The sequence below is a fragment of the Harpegnathos saltator genome, unplaced genomic scaffold (assembly GCF_003227715.2).
Source record: "Harpegnathos saltator strain DR-91 unplaced genomic scaffold, Hsal_v8.6 scaffold103, whole genome shotgun sequence".
NCBI classification, from domain to species: domain Eukaryota; kingdom Metazoa; phylum Arthropoda; class Insecta; order Hymenoptera; family Formicidae; genus Harpegnathos; species Harpegnathos saltator.
Genome location: NW_020229877.1, coordinates 575,906 through 596,282, shown reverse-complemented (window position 1 = coordinate 596,282; position 20,377 = coordinate 575,906). Strand labels below are relative to the sequence as shown.

Here is a 20,377-nt window from a genome sequence, read left to right as displayed (position 1 = left end):
CGGGAATTCCGGGGGAGAGATCGTTCGTTGAATCCCGAGTCGGAGAGGGGAGGCTGCTCTCCGTCGCGGACAATCGGCGCGTTTTACGCGTCGTCTGCGTCCATCGACGAGACGCGCGCGTTGCTGCGCGGCGTTAATTTATTCGGCGTCTGCGATCCGCTTCGCCCATGGTTCCTCCTCTCTCGCCGCCGGGAAACGGAATTTCCCTTCTGTCTCGCCGGCCGCGCCGCTCTCACGACGGGTAAACGACGCTTGTCTAACTTCCATAGAAATACATTTCGCCGTAGGAAGGGAATTGCTAACAAGTTGCGCGAAGGTGGGCGAGGAGGGGCTCCCCCACGCTGGAAGTCTCGTTTCGCTCCGATCGTCCTCGCCACCAACACGTGGGTGTTCTCTTCTGATCCAGTGCGAACTTCATCCGTGCGTCGGGGAATATTTTCGGGAAATATTCATTTACGAACTTGGCTGCATATATATGCAGCGGCTGCGGTCTCTCGAGTTCCGCGAGAACCGGCAAAATCGCGACGGACGATCGAAGTGATGCGGAAACGGAGCGAAGTGCGGATCGTCGTCGGGGCGTCTTGTAATTTCTGCTCTCCCGTTCTCTCTCGGTTCGTCTTCGAAATAGCCTACTACGCGTTTAAAATTATAAAGAAAGAAAAAAGAAACGAAAGAATTACGAAATCATTCTTAGAATCATCAACGTTGCGTTTTCATCTCGGACGACAGATAACACAAGCCCTTGAGTTGTTTTAGATATTCCTTGGCGAGATTGGCGCCGAAAAGCGCGCGCTAAATTCTTCATTTTAAAGACACACTCACTCACAACGGCAGAAGAATCGATTGAAGAAGAATCGACCGGGATGGTGTTGGCGAATTGTCGGGAAGAATATTTCACGCTTCCGCGAACGCGCTCGCGCGCTCTCCGAGTCGCAAGGCATTTCAGCAAAGGCTGAGTCGAGAGCGACATTATTCGCCGCGACAGCTGCCGATTAATCGTGATTGACATGAATAATTACCGAGAGCAAATGCGCCCTCCGCTTCGGTGCTCTTTACCTGTTCCCAGGTGTAAACACAATGTTAATTAAGCGCTCGCGGCGCGGTGCGACGCGACGCGGCGCAGCAAAAATCTCTTCATTATAAGTTTCGCGGGATTTCGCAGCGTGACGGAGAGAAGGTCGAGGATCAGAGAAAGAGAAAGAGAGAGAGAGAGAGAGAGAAAGAGAAGGAGAGCCGCGCCGGAATCGCTTTCTTCCTTCGGGACCTCGGTCAGAATACACCGTCTCGCGCCGAAGCGAGCAAAGAGGCACTCCGTAGTAGTTTCGAAAGCAATTACGATTTCCAGAAGGCGGACAACGTAATTGAATATTACGCGAACGGAAATCGCCTTTCTCTTCCTTCTGCCGCGTCACGGAGGAAGAGAGCAAGAGAGCGAATGTGCGCGCGCGCGTGTGTGTCTCTGTGTAGGTGTGTGTGAGAGAGAAAGCGTGAAATTCGACTATAAATTTCCAAGTTTTCCGGCAAGACTCGAGTAAACCGGCGGCGACGACGACGGCGGCTTGTCTCCCTTTGAGGTCTTTTATTAAACGCGTCGGGAAAGCATGCATGGCGATTTGCATTTTATGAAAGAGGAGCGGCGGCGCGGGGCGGATTACCTCGAGCTTACTTGGGAAGTGTCCGATACGCTTTTTCGATAGACCGGGATCTTTCGGCAGATGCACCTCGTCTAACTTTGTGAATACATTCCGGCACTTGGACGGGGGAGGGGGGGGGGTGTCGAGTTTAATCTTATTACCCTCTTACCGACGAATCCTCCTTCGATATCTCTCGAACGAGCGAGGGAAAATATTGCAGCAGCGATTATATGCCGCCGTTATTTTCTATCATCATACTTCACCGAGATTTTCGTTTTCGGGAACGTAGAGCGCGCAACTTTCTTATGGTGATGTGAGAATTACCGTTTTACCGCGACGTTTTATGGGTTAGATGTATGCCAAGAGGGGAGGGGGGAGGGAGAATCGCGCGACGGGCTTCTCCGGCTTCTGGAGAGACTCGAGAATGAGGCGAGGGTGAAAGTTCCGCGAAGGTTATCGTAGCGCGAAATTTTAATCCACCCCCGCTTTCTCGCATTTCCCTTCGCGAACGACGCTCTCCCTCGCGCAGAGAGAGAAGGGAGAAGAGAGAGAGAGAGAGAGAGAGAGAGAGAGAGAGAGAGAGAGGGAGAGAGAGAGAGAGAGAGAGAGAGAGGAGAGGCGGGGCGGAGCAGAATGGGCGGATAAGAAGTCGCAAAACGGGAAACAAAGAATATTAACACGATTAAACGGGAGTCCTGCGGCGTATGCGCAGGGTTATCCTCTCTCTCTCTCTCTCTCTCTCTCTCTCTCTCTCTCTCTCTCTCTCTCTCTCTCTCTCTTCTCTCTTCTCTCTCTGCCCCTCTTCCTCCTTTATTCTGGACCCGAAATAGGGTTGCGCGCGACCTTCTTTCGCCCGTCGTGCCCTCCGCAGGAAGTAACGACCCGGAGGAAACGTTTGTCGGGGCTTTTTCGACCGCGGCGCCGACCCTCGCGCGGGATGGAAAATTTCCGAGGAACTTCGGGGCCGTCGTCTCGAGCGGGCAAGTGGGGGAGAAGTAACGAGGACACATCTCGCGGATGTCGAATTAGAAACACGCACAAGGGGGAGAAGCGTTCGCGAGCCCTTTGAGGAACTGCCAGCTGGAGCTGCGTGCTACTTCTGAGAAGCCCCGCGATTCCGAAATTTCCTCGGAGATTTCCGCGCTCGATAATCCTCATTGCGCGTCAAAGGGATCGCGCCGGCGATTCACCGCCCTGCTCTCATCACTCCTGGCTGCGCAAGCTGCTTCCGGTTATTCGTGCTTGGCTCAACCTCGCGATCGACTGCTTTGAACGGTAACTCTTCGGGGCGAGTCGTTTCACCGACAGGAGACCTCCGAGTTTCTCGATTATTTCGATTAGTTCGCGCAAATCGCAGGGACTCGTTGGCCAATTGAACGCGCTAACTGTCGCGTTTACACGCGGGAAAATGGCTCGCTGCCATCCAGCTAAGTCTCATTACGTGACTGAGACTTGGATCGATTAGCTCCGTCTCAGCTCCTTCCGCTAATCCTGCTCCTGCGTGGAGCTTGTAGCGTAAGACTGTCTCATTCTTCGGAGATTTCCACGCCTGTCGGATCTACGACGATCCGGCCAAGTTCGCTCGACGAGTCGCTGCCAGCTTCATCGATAATTGCGGCCGCCTCTCGTGAGGGAAGAGTGAAAGAGAGAGAGGGAGAGGGAGAGAGAGAGAGAGAGAGAGAGAGAGAGAGAGAGAGAGAGAGAGAGAGAGAGAGAGAGAGAGAGAGAGAGAAAGAGAGAGGGAGAGAGAGAAAGAGAAAGAGGGAGACGGTGGAGACTTTCCCCGGAAAGCCCCGTCGTCTCCGGCTGAGCGGGACGATTCCCGCGGGAATGAATGACTGATGAGGATATGTCTCTCTCTCTCTCTCTCTCTGTGCTGGCGAGGCTCACTCCGGGCGCGGCAATTCTAAGATTCACTTTACGACGACGTCCGAGATAAATTGCGGTCGCATGCAAATATCGGCGATACGTCAACGCCTAGAGCGCGCGTCTTACCGCGTTTATTCTTGCCCGCTTGCGCGTCATTATGCAACCGGATAATTGGCACGGCTGTCATGGCAACGCGTCGCGAAATTATCCCCCGCGTAAGCTGAGGATCGCCGTGCGGCTCGCCGCGACGAGCGCGACCTTTCCGCCACGGAAAGATCCCTCGCCCTCCTCCGGCTTTTCTCTCAGCGATCGCGAATTTTTCTTTTCGTCGGAGGCGCTCTTCTCCCGTCGGGAAACGAAATCTGGGAAACGCACCCTGCGAGGAGAATACATACACACACCCGCAACGTACACCGGATGTCACTCGAGGGTTCAGTCTTCTGACGCTGTTATCCCCCCCTTCCCTCCCCCCTTCCCGTGTCATTTCGAGAAGTCCCCGACACCCGGACGCGCGCGACGGAAGTCACATTTTCCGACTCTTAGCCGCGCGTGTTATTCTTTTCTTTGTCCCTCCACTTTCGCTTGGCGAGCAGCCACGTCTAGATGAAAGCTAGACCGACACACGGAGAGAGAGGGGAGGGGGACAACACGCGCGTGAAGATCCTCGCAGTTGGCTAACGGCTATTGTACGCACATACGCTTGAGCGAGCGCGACTCGCGTCGTTTTATCGAGGCGAGTTTTCGCGGCTTTAAACGAGCGCGCTCCTTCGTTTTTGCCGAAGGCCACGGTTAATATCGATGTCTCGCCGTCGACCCTCGGCGGAGGAGCCTGCCGGGGTGGAAAAGCCGGCGTCGCGACGGCGCCGCGCCGCCGTATACGCGCGCATTGACAATCTTCGCGCCACCCTTACGGTCGGCCGATACATTTTCGTGCGCTTATTGTTACGACTGTCGATTCGCCCGCAGATTCGCAGTCGGATCCGCGACTCTTCCTCCCTCTCTCTCTCTCTCTCTCTCTCTCTCTCTCTCTCTCTCTCTCTCTCTCTCTCTCTCCCTCTCCCTCTCCCTCTCTCTCTCTCTCTCTCTCTCTCTCTCTCTCTCTCTCTCTGTCTCTCTCTCTCTCTGTCTGCCTCCGACGGGACTCGCGCTTGTAGTTTTTCCGGAGCCCGCGTCTCACGCTGTTCTCGATACCGAGGCGAATCGGCGGTAATATTGCGGCAATATCAATCCGATGTTACGGATGATATCACGAACGATGAAGCTACAATGACACGGAATGCTCGAGCGCGGTTATTCATTGTTCGTGAAAGTGTAACTATGACCGTCCGTCCCTCTCTCTCTCTCTCTCTCTCGATACGAACATTTTTCAGTCGGAGAAGAAAATACACTTTCTGTCATGGCGCATTAGCTTTTCTCGGCGACGAATTCATGAAAGTCAGGAGAAAGTCCGGTTAATTCGATTTTTAAGTGATATGAATATGACTCTGTCGTTCACAAAACGGTATTTGTCTTTTTCTCGTCTTTTCTACTGAATATTTATTCGCAGTAATGTCCGTTACATTTCTGTGAACAATGTTTGAAAGTTGAAGCGGAGAAACCGAGCGCGATTTACACGTGTACACATCCCGACACGTGTCGGTATTTCTAGAAAGGCGATAAAGCATGGAAAATATGCAAGCCGCGCGCATAGCCCGATGTTCGAGTTGCTGGAATCCCGAGAGCAACGGATTAACGACTCTCAACTGCAAAATTACTCTCCATTTCTACGAACGAGCCCGCCGATTTGCACGCGTTAATTAAATTCGCAGGCGCACGTGCGCGCGCTCGTCGGGAAATCGATCCGCATTTCCGCGAGCGCAATTTGAGCGCGCTCGAAGTTATATCCTAAATTATTAGACGCGTTTGTGCACGCGCGCGTATGTGCGCCAAAATTGCACCGATTTTTCGACTCGTCCCTTGCGCTCGTTCGCGCGCGCCGTGATTTCTTGCGCGCTGCGCTCGTCACGGCGACCAACTTCCGCTCTATTATTCTCCCCTCCCCCCCCCCCGAACTTTTCGAAGCGAACACGCATTGGGCAAGTAAAAGGGTTTTTCGCTACACATTTCACGCTTCCTTGAACTCCTAGCCGGATGCGCCGTTCGTCTTTCCGGCGTCCCAAACTTTTCGTATCTCCTTTCTCTCTCTCTGTCTCCATCTCTCTCTCTCTCTCTCTCTCTCTCTCTCTCTCTCTCTCTCTCTCTCTCTCTCTCTCTCTCTCTCTCTCACACCCTTCTTTTACCCCTCTTCCTCTCGAGATCGCCGATGCGGCGCCGTATTTATGATAAACGCACCAGACGAGTTTTCGAGTCGAGCGCTGCCGATACACGCACACAGACATACCTCGACCGATGGCGTGTCACGATTTCGAGTCGTCACGTAATTCCCGAAAGTCACGCCGCGCAACTTTTTTAATATCACAGCCTCTCGAGTCCCGCGCGATCGCGAGAACCGAACGTTCTCTTAATTCTCTTTCCCGGCGAAATGCAAATAGCAGCTCCGCTGCTCTTCCGGCAAAAAGCCACGGAGCCGTCTTGTTATTAGACCCGTTCACCAGCGGCAATGTTTTCCTTCGCCGGCGCATTCGCCGCTAATGACATACGTGATCCGAGGTATTGCCTTCATTTCTCTCCCCCCTCCTCCCATTTCTTTCTCTCTCTCTCTCTCTCTCCCTCGTTCGTTCGCTCGATCCCTCTCATTCCCTCACGGCGACTACCGTGTCTGTTCGATCGCGAGACGTCGCGTCGTCGGCTAAGAGACCAAAGAACACGACGACTCAGCGATCTCGCACGAGCAGAGCTGAGTGACGACGACGACGAAAACGGCGATTCGCGCCATTCAATTAAGTTTATCTGCGGCTTTCTCGGGAGGGTTGACACCCACGCCGGAGGAGACGGATGAACATACGTGGTGCCTCGACGAGCCCGGGGGTTGCGTCCTCCCCGCGGACGGGCCGTGACCAGCACGTGGCTCTTCGCGTCGCGCAAACGTTACTCGCTGTCGTCGCGCACGGTACAACGGCGTGTCGTAATAACGCGCTTGCCTCCGCAGTGCCTCCGCGTAGTTATTCGCGTAACGAGAGACGTAAGGCCGGGGGATTAATTAGGTTTATATCTGGCCGCGACGCAGCCGGCCCCTCCGAAACGAAGAACCTCGTAACCCCGGGAATTAATTTCCCGTTTATTAACCCTTAGCAGAAGTACACGGGGGGAGAGAGAGAGAGAGAGAGAGAGAGAGAGAGAGAGAGAGAGAGAGAGAGAGAGAGAGAGAGAGGGTGGGAGCGGCGGGAGGTAGAGACGGAGAGAGACGACGAGAAGGGAGAGGAAATGGAGTACCAGTAAATCGTCGAAAATTTTGTTATCTTATTACGGGCGAGAGGGAGAGGGAATAAAAGTGTACGTGGAAGAGAACGGTTCGCCCTTTGCGCATGGTTAAGGTTAATAAAGCCGCGCTCGCGCGGCTTGAAATTCTCTCTCTCTCTCTCTCTCTCTCTCTCTCTCTCTCTCTCTCTCTCTCTCTCTCTCTCTCTCTCTCTCTCTCTCTCTCTCTCTCTCTGTTCTATTAATCCTCGAGGAAATTCTTAGAAAGCAGCGCGTTACGCTGTCTGGAAGCGTGATTTAAAATTCGATTAAAGTAACCGCGCTAACTTGGCACACTTGTCTATTAATCCCCCTTATCTATATCGTTTTATTTGCCGGCTTATGGAGGGATGGCCGGCACGGTGTGGGTTTCTTCCTCGCAGCGGGATTAAATAAATGCTCGCCAAGTGCGGAAGTTGGAAAAACACGTACGTCTACCTGACTCGCCGGCGAGCCTTCGGCGAAGCGCGCCCCCCCACTTTTGTGGGGGATACTTTTTTCTTCGTGAACAATGTTGCCTTCGGTTTCCATTCTCCGATCTTCGCGCCAAGTTAAGGAAGTTGGGGGATATTTTTTCAGCGTAGCAGACTTTTAGCGTCCGATGCCTCAGGCAACTTACGGAGGAGAAGGAGCGCAAACAGTATTCTGTTGCGAAGGGCGAAAAGAACGAAGGAAAAGCGGCCGGAGAGGCAAGAGGGAGAGAGGAATGTTGCATTCTTCTCTACGTTTTTACTTTTCGCTGCAGCATATTTCTGCACATTTTTTATCGCACGGATGTTTCTCCGAAGTAACTCGCGCGGTCCGATCTGACGATAAAAAAAGGCCAATCATTCGGATATATTAGATGAGAAGCAATAATAATTTTCTTCGCGATAAAGAAAAGAGAAACCGGGAGTAAACACACAATCGCGCAAGCGAGCTGCTTCTATATCCCATAAATGGTTATATGGCTTATCCTCTTTCCGTTACGCGACAGTCTCTCCTCGGCCTCTCTACTACCGCTTCTCCTTCTCGTTGCACAATACGGGAAGTCCATCTCGCTAGGATACCGTCCTGTGAAAAGACCATCGAGAGTCGAATTTCCAGGACGGCCGTAAAGTCGCTTTAAAAGTGATCCCGTCTTTCTCGAATAACGCTTTTCCTCGTCGACCACGACCTACTTCCGCGTATGATATTTACGTCGTGGGTATTGTCCGTCGAGTAGCACCACGACAGTAGTTTCGTGTACAAAAAATCGTAAAAAATTGTTTCTTGTTCGCGAAATTCACAGAATATAAACTTTGACGCTAAGTTGTGACCAGAAAGTTTTGATACCTGTCTCGTATGAGAGTAGAAATGAAAAGTAAAATTTTCCTGAAGACACCGCTATTATAAAAATTTGCAACTATTTTACGCATTAATTAGTCACATTGTTAACTACTGTTGGACAAATGGAGGCGGGGATGCGAGATATCATTAAGCATCCAGCATCGCCACGACTTGCACTTGCAATATTGCAATCGAATTTGAACTTGGTATAGGAGGATGATGTTTTGAAAAAAATTTTCCGCCGTCTGATTTATTGTTGACTAATACTACTCAAACAAAAAATGTTCCTTTAAATAGTATGAGTCAATGACAAGTCAGATGCATAGAACATTCTTAAATTTACGTATAATATGAATAAATAAATTTTATATTACAAATTTTACTTTATTTTGGTATATATATATATATATATATAATATATTATAATAAATAGTACAACGTAAAAAAAACAAATAGGAAAATGTTTTAGAATATTTAAAAAAATATGACAAGAAATAATTCTTATTTATAAAAAAATAAATCTGGGTCCCTTTAAAATAGCCTTTTCAACTCTGTTATCCTTAAAAAATATTTAGGTTTCGTGTAAAATAATAAGGGTGGATAAAGAGTACACAGAATAGAACATCAAGCGCCTGTCCGAAACACTTTCAACCAAGCTCCCCGATCTCGAAAACATTTACTTCGAGCTTGCTCGAAAAACACCTTGAAGAGGCTTTGAAGAGGCTTTGAAGAGGCTTTGAAGAGAGTTTCGTGTCCTACGCGCGCGAGAAAGAAGAAAAATACACGTCTCTCGTTCTTAATTGTTCGGCACATCGGAAAAATCGGCTCACTCACGCAACGTTTCCGCGTCGATGCGCTTGTCCACGAATTGTTTGCGCTTGTACGGCAGTCGTTGCTGTTCGCGCGTTGCTGTGCCGCGACCAAAAAGACAAGCGTCGGGATCCGTTTTACCAGCTTATCGTTGTTTACACGCGCCGCGGCGATACACTCGCCACCCCCGCGTTTATCCGCGTGTGTCCTCCCGCCGCTGCTGCGATTTTTATCCCACTCGTCCCGCCGGCACTGCCATGGAGCTCCAATCGTTGTCAATGTCCGTTTTATGAAACGGCCCGGCGTTGCCGCGCGTCGCGGCGGTATCTCTCGCGTAATCCCGCCGCTAGCATTGTTTGCTAATACGACGCGAGCCGGACGTTCCGGATCCGGTTGCTGGCCGAAGTCCTGTCCAAACAGGGGCGTCGTTGCGGAAACGTAATATTCTTGCTCGAGACCCTCCCAACAGCGAGTTTCTCGACGATGCGACGGCCCGGGGGAGTTGGGACGTGCCGACGTTCTGCCCGATTCCGTTTCGTTCGGTCGGCGCGGCGCCGAGATATCGAGCAAGTGGAGTAAGCAGCGAATAAGTCGGACGGCGAGCGCGCGCGGCCGACGTTCGTCTTGAAACTCCACCCTCTTCGTTCTGTGTTCTGCCGCTTCTGCCGTTTCCCAACCCTCCGCCGCGCGTCGGCCGCTACCGGTTTAGGGTTAATGGAACGCACTGCCGCAAACGGCAGGAAAGTTTAGGAGCCGTTTCCGATTGCATGGCGCAGAGGGGGAGCGGGAGGGGCAGAGGGGGAGGGCCGCCTCGCCCGACGCTTCGCCGAGCATATCGATATTTAAGGGTATCTGAGCGAAGACCAGCCAGGCGCGAATAAATCCCGACTCGCGGCGGATTCCTCGGGAAGTATAACAGTTAACGCGATCGGATTTGCGTAATGTATTCGGCGGGATTATGAATAATTCATGATGTAAGAGACGAAAAGTGTGTGCGTGCGCGTGTGACGGGCTCCGACTTTTCCGCAGCTCTGATTCGAGCAACGCGTCATTTGCATTTTCTCTCTCTCTCTCTCTCTCTCTCTTTTTTTTTTAATATCGACTCGGCACGAGATCTCGCTTGTTCCGGCTTTTCCGAGCGGAGAACTCTCTCCAATTTCTCACGGGACGTAACTCGCTCGCGATTCGACCTCCGGGTTGGTGCCGCGGCGATGCGTTGCCGGCGTTTCGCGAACGCTCCGGCTCACTTCTTCAGGGAAGACTACCGACCTGAAATTGCTTCCCAAACAGTTTCACAGAGACAGTCTCGAGTGGACTGAAGTGTTGAAACGAAGCGAGTCGCGAACGAATCTACGATGGACGGCCTAGCACAATCCGGAAAGCAAGTCGAGCGTTCCTCTGCCGCGCGAGAGCCTAAAATACCGGAATATAATTTACAGAAAGAGATGCCTCTCCGAAAGAGGACGACGAAGATTAACGACGAGCTGTTCGGAGCGCCTCGAGTCGCCATTTACGACTTCGCGATTCCGCTCGACATGCTCGCCTGGAGGAACACAATCGCGAAAGTCGGGGCGCGTTCGCGAGTCGAGCGTTCCTCCCGCCGCGCGGCCGTTATTGCCGTCATTAATTAGCGACAATTACGACGATCGCGTAATACGTTTCGCCGCGGGTCTCCTTCTTCTTTCCCGTCCCGTAAGATGGAATATAATCGGACAAGATGACGCGGTGTAATTTCAGGGGGAGGAAACTCGGAATGCATTCGTATACCGAATAACTCGGAGGCATCCTCCGCAGTCGTCGCCGGCCGCCGCTCCGAGAGGGTAGACTGAAAAGAGGGACGGGAGAGAGAGAGAGAGAGAGAGAGAAAGGTGGAGAGCGCAGCGGCGCTGTCATGCCGGAATAAAAGCTCCTCGGTTATTGCCTGCTTATTGCGCTGTTTTGCATACCGCGGTGTCTAGGGATCGCATTTCCTACGTGAGGCGCATCGCGCTCCTGCCTCCTTTCTTCCTTTCTGCTCCTTGCTCCGCCGTCGTCGCGACAGAATCGTTTCTTCTCGTTGCTGCGAATCCGCGGATGCCCGCAGCTTTTTGCGACACTTGTCCCGCGCATCAACTACTCGCGGCCGGCACTCCGCAGCGCCGCCGGGTCGCCCGAGAAAGTCCGCCGCCACGACGCCTACGCCGAGTAGACGCGCTCGCCGGAGACGGAAGTGATTTCGCGGGGTCTCCGCCGGGAGAATGTACGGCGGACGAAACAGCGCTGCTCGCGCGCTCGTGCGTTCTTGCTTTCAATCGCCAGAGCTGAATGAGAGTCAAGGGGACTGGAGGATCAGCTTACTGAAAAATTGTGCTTGTTTTCGATAATATTTTGTGACAAACTGAATAAATGTGCAAGAATGAAAATTTTAGATATATTTATACAACATATGAAGAGTAGAACAATTTTGTTTATTAACAAATACTCATATAAATATACGTCCACCTAAATTTTAAACGCGTTTTTCTCGAAATTTTATTGTTCAGCTTTTCGCAGTGATTTCTCCGAAACTGTGCCTCGTGTCGATTTGAAATTTTAAAGCAATAATATTTGTTCATCTGGCTCTCAGATGAACCATGGACTATTACGTCAAAATATTTCGAAATTTCATTTCGAGATATTAATTTTTTTATTGTAAAGGAACTGAAAAATTTGGATTTTTTCCTAATAATAGCTGCCATTTTGTTCGCTTCTGTTCGATTTTTTTTTGTAGTGGTTCACCGGATAATGATAAGCCTCCTCAAGATTTCTAGCCAAAATTCGCCCTGATCGGACCATCGAGAGCCGAGATATTACTGCAAAAACAACAACTTAAAAAAAAAAAAGGAGAGTATATCTCAGCTATATATATATATCATATATTTATATGAGTATTTGTTAATAAACAAAATTTTCTACTCTTCACATGTTGTATAAATATACCTAAAATTTTCATTCTTGCACATTTATTCAGTTCGTTACAAAATATTATCAAAAACAAACACGATTTTTCAGCAATCTGACTCTCCAGTCCCCTTAAGTGTCTTGATTCTTTATCCGCGCAGGACATCGTGTAATTAAGAACGTACCAAAAGGTACGGCGAGAGGACTTCGCAAGATACATATCTAAGAATCGTGTCCATTTCCTTCTCGTATCCTGCGCGTCAGAGGAACACGGCGAATTTCGAAGAATTCAGTATGTAAAATTTCTCTCACGGGCCGGCCGATGCTGGCCGAGTCCGACTTCTTACGAGAACTTATTAATTATTGAATTTTAATTGATTTTTTCTCTCTCTCTCTCTCTCTCTCTCTCTCTCTTTTTCTTTACTCTTCTTCTCCTTTTCCTCTCCTGTTTTCTCTTTGCCCCTTTCCTTGCCGTGGCGAAAGCCGAACTGAGTGTGCTTGACGAGAGGGCCCGAGGAGAGCGCGATCTGCATTTTGATCGTCGTCGCCAAACGGAGCTCATATCTCTCGTCTCTCGGTGTGACGTTAACGCGATAATATCCATTACATTGAGAGCAACGTCCGCTCGTTAATCGGCCGCGATTTGCAACCTCCGCATGTACGGCGGCCGGCAGCCTTGCTCGATCGTCGTGTGTTGTATGCGATCGGCGGAGAGGAAACCGGCGATTAGGCGCGCTCGCGCGCTCCCGGCGAAGTAAACGGCCATGTAAGATAAGCGCGAACTCCTTAGTCTTCCGTTATGATAGCGACTGCGCGAGCGCGTCATTAATTCGCCTAATGGCGCCGCTAAGTAATACTGATTACAGCCGCTGGTTTACCACGCGGACGTTTTCGTTTATTTATCGCGGCGCAGATGATCAGACGCGATCGTACGCATCGCGGCGGCGGGCCTCCTCCTCGCGGCCCCTCGATTACATCGTCTCGCTAACGAGTGGAGTCGTCGCTCTCGGGTCCTTCGTCGAGGACGAGAACCGCGCTCCCGAGTTGCCGGAGAAAATGTCTCCGGATATCTTCGAAGGAGAGCTTGTAAATAAATCGGTTGATCCGCCGGCTTTCACTCGAGACGGCCGATTTCGCGACGCGTCGCGATGCACACAAGGTGCATCCCGCTGAACTGTTACACCTCTCAGGCGATTCTGTTGTTTCTTATAGATACGGAGAGATGGTTAAAGTGAGAGTCGCGCACGGTTCGTGAGAGAAAACGTGGCGGTGATGACGAAGCGTGCGATTCTGCCTCCTTAACTATTTCTTTTACGTCTGCGAGAATATTAGAATGACTAAGTTGGATAAGTTTGTAGGGATTTTTACGGTAGTCCTTCATAATTAGACGCGATTTTATTCCTCGGTTGTTTTTTATAATTTCCCGTCCGATTGAAGAAAAAAAAGAACCGGTTAAAAACCACCAAATAAAGTTACGCCTACAACTGTAAAAAAAAAAGCATTTTACATTTACGTTTTACATTTTATATTTTACATTTTTTTTTTCTTTGGAACTCTGCAAAAATCCCAAACTGCAAACTTCTCGAACTGGAACAATATAATACTTGAGTCGTGACAGTCGAACGGGAACACCCTGTACACTCGGCGCAATCTCGTCGAAGCGTGAAAGACGCATCGCCGTGGCGCTTACGGCGCGTTAATGCGCGAACGACGACGAGTGCGAAGCAGCGAGAGCCGGGAGAGTCATCTCGAGGACGATAACGAGCGGACGAGATTCCCGCGGGACGATTATTACGGATAACGGAAGCTCCTTTCGGCGCGTAAACGCTCGTCGCGCGCTTTTGCGGCGTCAAATCGTTACGTTTTCCGCTCGCGCGTCGCGTCGCGTCGCTTCGCGCTCGCCGAGAACGTCGTCATCATCGTCTCATTCAAATTCGCTTTCACGCTCCATTAATCCATCCCTCTGCGCCCCACCGCTGCTTCCTCGCGACAGTGCTCTTTGTGCGATCGCTGACGAGACGGAACGCGTCGCTGTCGGAAAGCGCGCGGGTCGCAGCTTTACGTCTTACGGCGAATAATGAAAAATGTCCGCGGCAGAAGTAATTCCCGTCCGGTTAACGGGGTAGAAGGACGCTTATTACGTCGCAATAAGTGCGGTCTTAACGAGGGTGGCCTCCCATGGGAGGACTAATTCCCGCTTTTTGTCGCGTTGAACGTGCGAATTATCGCCCTTTAGCCGGGCCCTTTAGACCATCGTGACGACGTTTTCGCCGACGTCGGCCGACGCAAATGAGCAAACCCCCCCCCCTCCGGCCTCCGCACCCTCCGCCGAAAACGGCGGGGGAGCATGGTTTTTAATAACTCGCAATGGCGATCGCGGCTACGTTTTCGCGACTCCGCGAGACCTCGAGAGATCGAACGCGCGCGTCGGACAGAATGTCAACGAGTCGCGCGGCTCGCTCGCGGCTACCCGCGGTTTCCGGGCTTGAGCTTGAGCGAGAGAGACGGGAAAAGCGGAGCTGCGCGCGGAAATGCTGACTCTCACGGGGGCCAGCACGGGCGAGCATGACGACGACGTGGGATTTTACTCATCACAGCCGCGACCACTCGCTCGTTCGCGATCGATACAGCGTCTCCGGCGTCCGGAAGTCCTCTCGGCCGCTCGCGCGCGGCTGTCCGTCCGGCAGCGTGTCGAGCGACACGTGCTGAAATTCTATCGGCTCGCCAAGAATGGGGCGAGATTGCGACGACACGGAATAACTCACTCACGATATCCGCGCGGAGACGCGGAGACGCGCCGCCGCGCCCGCCGTCGTCGTCCGGAGCACTCTTCCGTTCGCGGAAGTCTGAGGGAAGACGAAGAGAGCAGGCGGGGCAGAGCGGGCGGGCGGGGGGGGGGGTACAGGCCACAGGGAGATTTTAAACTTTCGTATCCTCGCGCGAGAACAGCGATATGGCGAAGTTCCTACGGTCTAGACGAATCCTCGCGTCGGCGTGAGGATAATCCGATACGGCTTGCCGAGAATGTAATTTACTCGAGGGGGTCCCCGACTGCGCCGTCACCGTCGAACCCCGAACTTCTTATCCCCCTGTACCCCGTCCCTTTCTCCCCCGCGACGCCAGCCAGCCCCCGTGCCTCGTCCACGCTCTCGCTTTCGCTCTCTTCTATCTACGCTCTCCTCCTCTCCCGCGGACACATTTTCCGGCCGTATTAGATTTTCCTCCCGGGACTTTTGTAAATACAATATCTCGTTCGCGGCGAAATGGCAGGTGATCCAATAAGCCGACAGACGAATATCGAGTAAAGCGTCTTTTAATAAATCGCATTGTTACCTCGTCGCCGACTGTCCAAGTGTGTGACGCGCCGCTGAGTGCGTCTGTGTGTTCCTTGGATTTATCCTTACCTTTCTTCGCAGAGAGAGAGAGAGAGAGAGAGAGAGAGAGAGACGCGGCGGAGATGTAAATTTATCCTTTAAAAATCTTCTTAGCGTGATTTGGAGCTCGTCTGAGCGCCCAAAGATGCGTGATCGAACCGTGACAGGTGCGAGAAAGTCTGCTCCGGCCGCATGCTCGCCGAAGATATCCATGTATACATTGTAATTCACTCGCGGTAATGAGCGAGAACTCTCACTAATAACGACGTGAAATAATTATCTCTCTCTTCCTCTCTCTCTCTCTCTCTCTCTCTCTCTCTCTCTCTGCGGCAAATATCGAGTCGCTAACCGGCGCCGCGCCGTTACGATCCGCGGAATTAATGAGATCGACAGCTATCCGGAGCTCGATCTAAATTGCACGAGCGGGAAAAACGGCGGGATTAATGAAGTCAACAAAGACGAGGATGGCCGATAAAGGAGACGAAGACTCGGCTCGAGACCGGCCGGCAGAGGTCTACCCGCGTTTGCATCTCCGGGGCTGCATTCGATCTTGCCAGATCAGCAGGCTAATTTCCCTAATTCCCGGATCGCCGCGCTTAATTTCGGCGGAGAAATTAGGTAGATCTAATCCAGCGACGGCGGCGGAAATTTATCGCGACTTTGCACACACCGCTCGCGTCCGCGCGACTACGTTCGTGACTGGAAAAGTATTAAGTGGATTTGTGAAAATGCCGGCGCGGTGTTCTGCGCTCCGGATTACTTTTATATATGTACGTACATTATATATATATATATATATATATATATGTATATGTATGTATGTACACATACACAATTTACTCGGTGAATAATTAGCTCTCGTGTTCCGAGAAGTGGAGAAGAAAAAACGAGGGAGAGAGAGAGAGAGAGAGAGAGAAATAGAGAGTCGGGATAACGTCCTTCTTCACGCGATGTGTAATTAATTTTATCTGCCCTCCGGCATCTTACGCGGTTCCCACGACTCCCACCATTGCCGTCGCCATCACCGTGGCCGTGTCCGTCGCGCGGAGTCGCGTAATCGTGGCCGACGACGCGTTTCACGCACGCCGCGTCGGCGTGCGCGGTGAACAGTCTCTCCTCTCGCCGAACAGTCCGCCGATCAGTCGCCAATTATTCGATCGGCGGGGGAGATGGCCCCGATGGCGAGCGCGATATCGATATCAATATTGATATCGGTCGTCGGCGATTCCAACCAGCCCTCACCCTTGATGAATTGACCGGTGTCGTAATTTAAATGCAATTTGTAACGAGCGCCCTCCGCGCGACAAGCGCGCGCGCGCGGGACACATTATATAATTAAAAACCGCGTCCGCCGAAATTGCAACGCCCCCCCTCCCGCGCCGCCCGCGTCTCATCGAGCACACCCGACGTTGCATGTATTTATTATTCAATTTCATGTGGTATCGCATGAAATTCATATCGCGCGCACCGCACGCGAAAGATCATCGCGGAAAAGTACGCACGTGTTGTCACACAGGACAACATGGTAGCGTCGATTCGCGAGGCCGAAAGGGCGACGGGGATTATTTGAGCAGGATCGAAGGGGTCCGCATCGATTGCGGAGACCTTCACGCTTATCGCGACTAGAAGACTACTGAGTAACTTTGCGGAGCGATCGACGCCGCCAACAATCATCATCATATTCGTGACCCGAAAATTCATTATTTTCGTCTCTCGATGGTGGGATTAATTAGTTGATGCGGCGATCACCGGCGACGGTATTGGCAGAATCCCGTTGAGGTGACATAACGCGAATAAAGCGCGCGCGAGAGGAGAGATTCGCTGTTACAAGAGACGCGTTCTCGCTTCGTCCATCGTCTCTCTCTCTCTCTCTCTCTCTCTCTCTCTCTCTCTCTCTCTCTCTCTCTCTCCTCTCTCTCTCTCTCTCTCTCTCTCTCTCTCTCTCTCTCTCTCACTCTCTCTCTCTCTCTTTCTCTCTCTGCTGCCTCTCGCTTTCCTTCTCTTTCCCTCCCGTCTATATCAGAGTCTCTGCAGTCCACGGGGCCTGCTTTACGAGGGTCGCCGTTATCTGATACGGCGAATGGCGCCGAATGCTACCGCAAGAGCCAGCAGCCGCGCGTGTAAGTCTGGTCCGGACCGACCGGCGGCACTTGGCCCATCATAGTGGTCTCTCTCGTTCCGAAGAGAAACGAGTTAACGGATCGACGACTACGTGCGAGACGGAGACCATAGTTTTCAGGTGCTTCGCCGACCGGCTGGAAGTACCACCGCGGTCGGTCGACGCTCGATCGAGTTGGTAGCCGGCGCGACTCAATTCGCTCTCCGATAGTAGAGCGTATTTCACCGGCTTTAGCTTCTTCTCCGCCACCGAAAAACGACGGAGAAAAGCATAGTGAAAGAGAGAGAGAGAGAGAGAGAGAGAGAGAGGATACGAGGAAGACGGGAAAAACGCGAAATTCTGGGTACGCGAGGAACATTGGATGCTTTTCGCCAACGCGGTTTAAGAGAAGAAGGCCCGTGGTGAGTCTTCGCTTGTCGCGATTTCCCGCTCTTATGGGCGTGAAAGAGGCTGGTCTAGGAGACGTAAGGAAAACGTTTTAGGGCGTCTATATTGCGCACCTCTTACCTTGTTAATCTGCCGTTGCAGCTTCGTGATCGTCGCGCGATCTCGTTGAGCTGCGAGACGCTCCGCCAGCAACGCTTGCTCCAACTCCTGCACGCGCTCTTCGAGGCTCTCCTGCAAGCATGGGCAACAAATGGTTCTGTTACGTCCTGCGGACTCTGCGTACTCTAAATTCTTTTATTAAATAAGGATAATTAAATTTTATATTATACGTTGAAATGTTCATATTTGACGAATATGTTCCGCGACCCTTCGCGCACAGTGACATCACACACACACACACACAGATTTCTCTTTTTTTTGTTTCTCTCTCTGTTTTTATTTCTGTCAGAAGATCCGCTGAGTTATTTTAGCCAGACGTTTTCCTTTCCAAATAACCTTAAATAACTTCCTGTTTGGAGCAACAATTTTCTTTGAAGACGAACCAACCAGACACTCTCGTATTGTCATATAATGCGACTAGTCTTTGATCCTCAAAAACTCATGCCTTTTTCCCGCGTCTCTTCATAAAATTTATTACACGCAAACTCTGACTAGACCTAGCGAAACTTTGAAGTCTTTTACTGCCACAGATACCCCATCCTTTACAATATTTATCTTAGAGATACTGCAACGCACCCTTGAAACTCCACTTCTAAAAATCTTTGCAATAAAATCCTATGACCATATTTGGATATAAACCTTAGAGCCCTGATGCAACTTCCAAAACCCCACCCTCTCGACCGAGGTGACGTTTTGAATTTGAAAACGAAAAGGCTATGCCACTTTTCGCCAGATCAGCAGCCAGGACGGAAGCTCCTCTTCAGTACCCTTTCAGGATCTTTCTAACAATCTAGCCTACTAGTGGCTTAGACAGATTAGTGTTCCTCCACTCTTTAATTATTCTGTGCAACGATCTCGTGTATTTTTGGACTGGATTGTGAGCAATCCAGCTGAAACCAGCTTCCGATTCTTGGCGCAGAACTTGGGCATCCACTTCCACAGACCCGTAACAATTATTCTCTTCATCTTCGACGCATATCATAGAAGCAGCACTAAGTTATTTATATTTTGTTTTGCCTGATTAACCCCTTTCTTTTATTTTTTTTCTCTTTTCTCCTCCTTTTCTTTTTCTTTCTTCTTTCTATCCCCCTTGGCATTCCTCCTTAATCGTGAAATCCAATCTTTTCGATCACAGTCACGGACATAACTACCACGCAATTTTGCGCACCGTGAGGATTTTGAGGTTCTATAGAATTTATAAACCAAGACCGTCTGGATTATGTTCTCCGTCATAACAAACCAGACGCTTTAAGATTTTTTGTTCTCCTCTCTTATTCCTCCCTGAATCTCCTCCAGAAACTCCTCCTCCTCCTATCTCTTACTCTCCGACATCTCTGACTCCCATAGACGACCAATCTCCTATAGGCTCTCCTCTACCTTGGAGCCCTTCCCCGATAGCTTTTCCTTTGACCTCATCTCTACGAGGCGGTACACGTGGTTTCCACGCGGCCTTATTCCGCGGCCTCATACCGATTCACTCTTCCTCTTCAGAAGCATCATCACTGCGATTTTCCCCTTCACCTCGTGCTTCCCCGTCACCGGATCTTCCTGTATCGAAATATTCTTCAGGATAACCGAGAACCGCCGTTCAGATCACGATTGTTTATATATATATGTGTACATATTATGAAACCTCACGAATTCCAACGGACATACTTCATTGTGAACTTCCGCTTAGGTATCAATACCTGGTCACGGTCCTATCCCAGGTAAAAGGATTCAGTTCCTTGACCTAAATAAAGGACCACCGACGTACGTCTGCGCTAAATAAAGGGGTCATCCCGATCCTTGATCTGCACCGCAGACTTGCGAGTACGTCGGAGCTTGTGAAAGCAAGCGTCAAGTTACGTTCCTCCTCCAGGATGTAACAGTTCCATAAAGCGCGGGATACCACAGCGGCAGGAGTGTCAAATTACGTGTATATGCGTTCGCGTGCGAATATTTGCGGAAGTGAGGGTCTGCACCCTCCTCCTCCAACCCCTCCGACAGTAATCCGTACGCTGTTAACACTGAGATGTTAGCGTTAATAGTTAGAGTATGATAAATAAATTTCCCATTTTATCTCTACATACATGCGCGTACTCTTCCCCAGCGACTTCTGAAGCTCGCAGGATGAAATTAAAATCGAACCAGCTAGCTTCAGAGAGATGTTTATCTCCGTGATAGATATTAAATGAATATTTAATGAACGTCCATATTAATGGACACATGATAGATATCTATGTAAAATCTATCATGAATGTTCAGTAGAGATCCATTATGTATGTGTAGTCTAGAGCTCTTATGGAAAATAAATATAAACGTTGATTGAAAACGTGTGGAATTAATTAGAGGTATAATAATTTGCATTTCTAATCGAGGTTTCTTTTATTGCTATTATAGAAACTTCAAGTAAAATCTCT

At 50.6% G+C, this 20,377-nt stretch overlaps 1 protein-coding gene across 8 annotated transcripts in view; it reads right to left on the bottom strand.

Annotated features, from left to right (window-relative positions):
- The window catches only part of LOC105188067 (uncharacterized), a 245,184-nt gene that overhangs the window by 48,586 nt on the left and 176,221 nt on the right, over nt 1-20,377 (bottom strand). For all 8 annotated transcript variants that reach the window (XM_011149315.3, XM_011149317.3, XM_025298990.1 and 5 more), the window contains one exon: nt 17,937-18,047. In XM_011149315.3, coding sequence (XP_011147617.1) covers nt 17,937-18,047 — 111 coding nt within the window. The remainder of the gene's footprint in view (nt 1-17,936; nt 18,048-20,377) is intronic.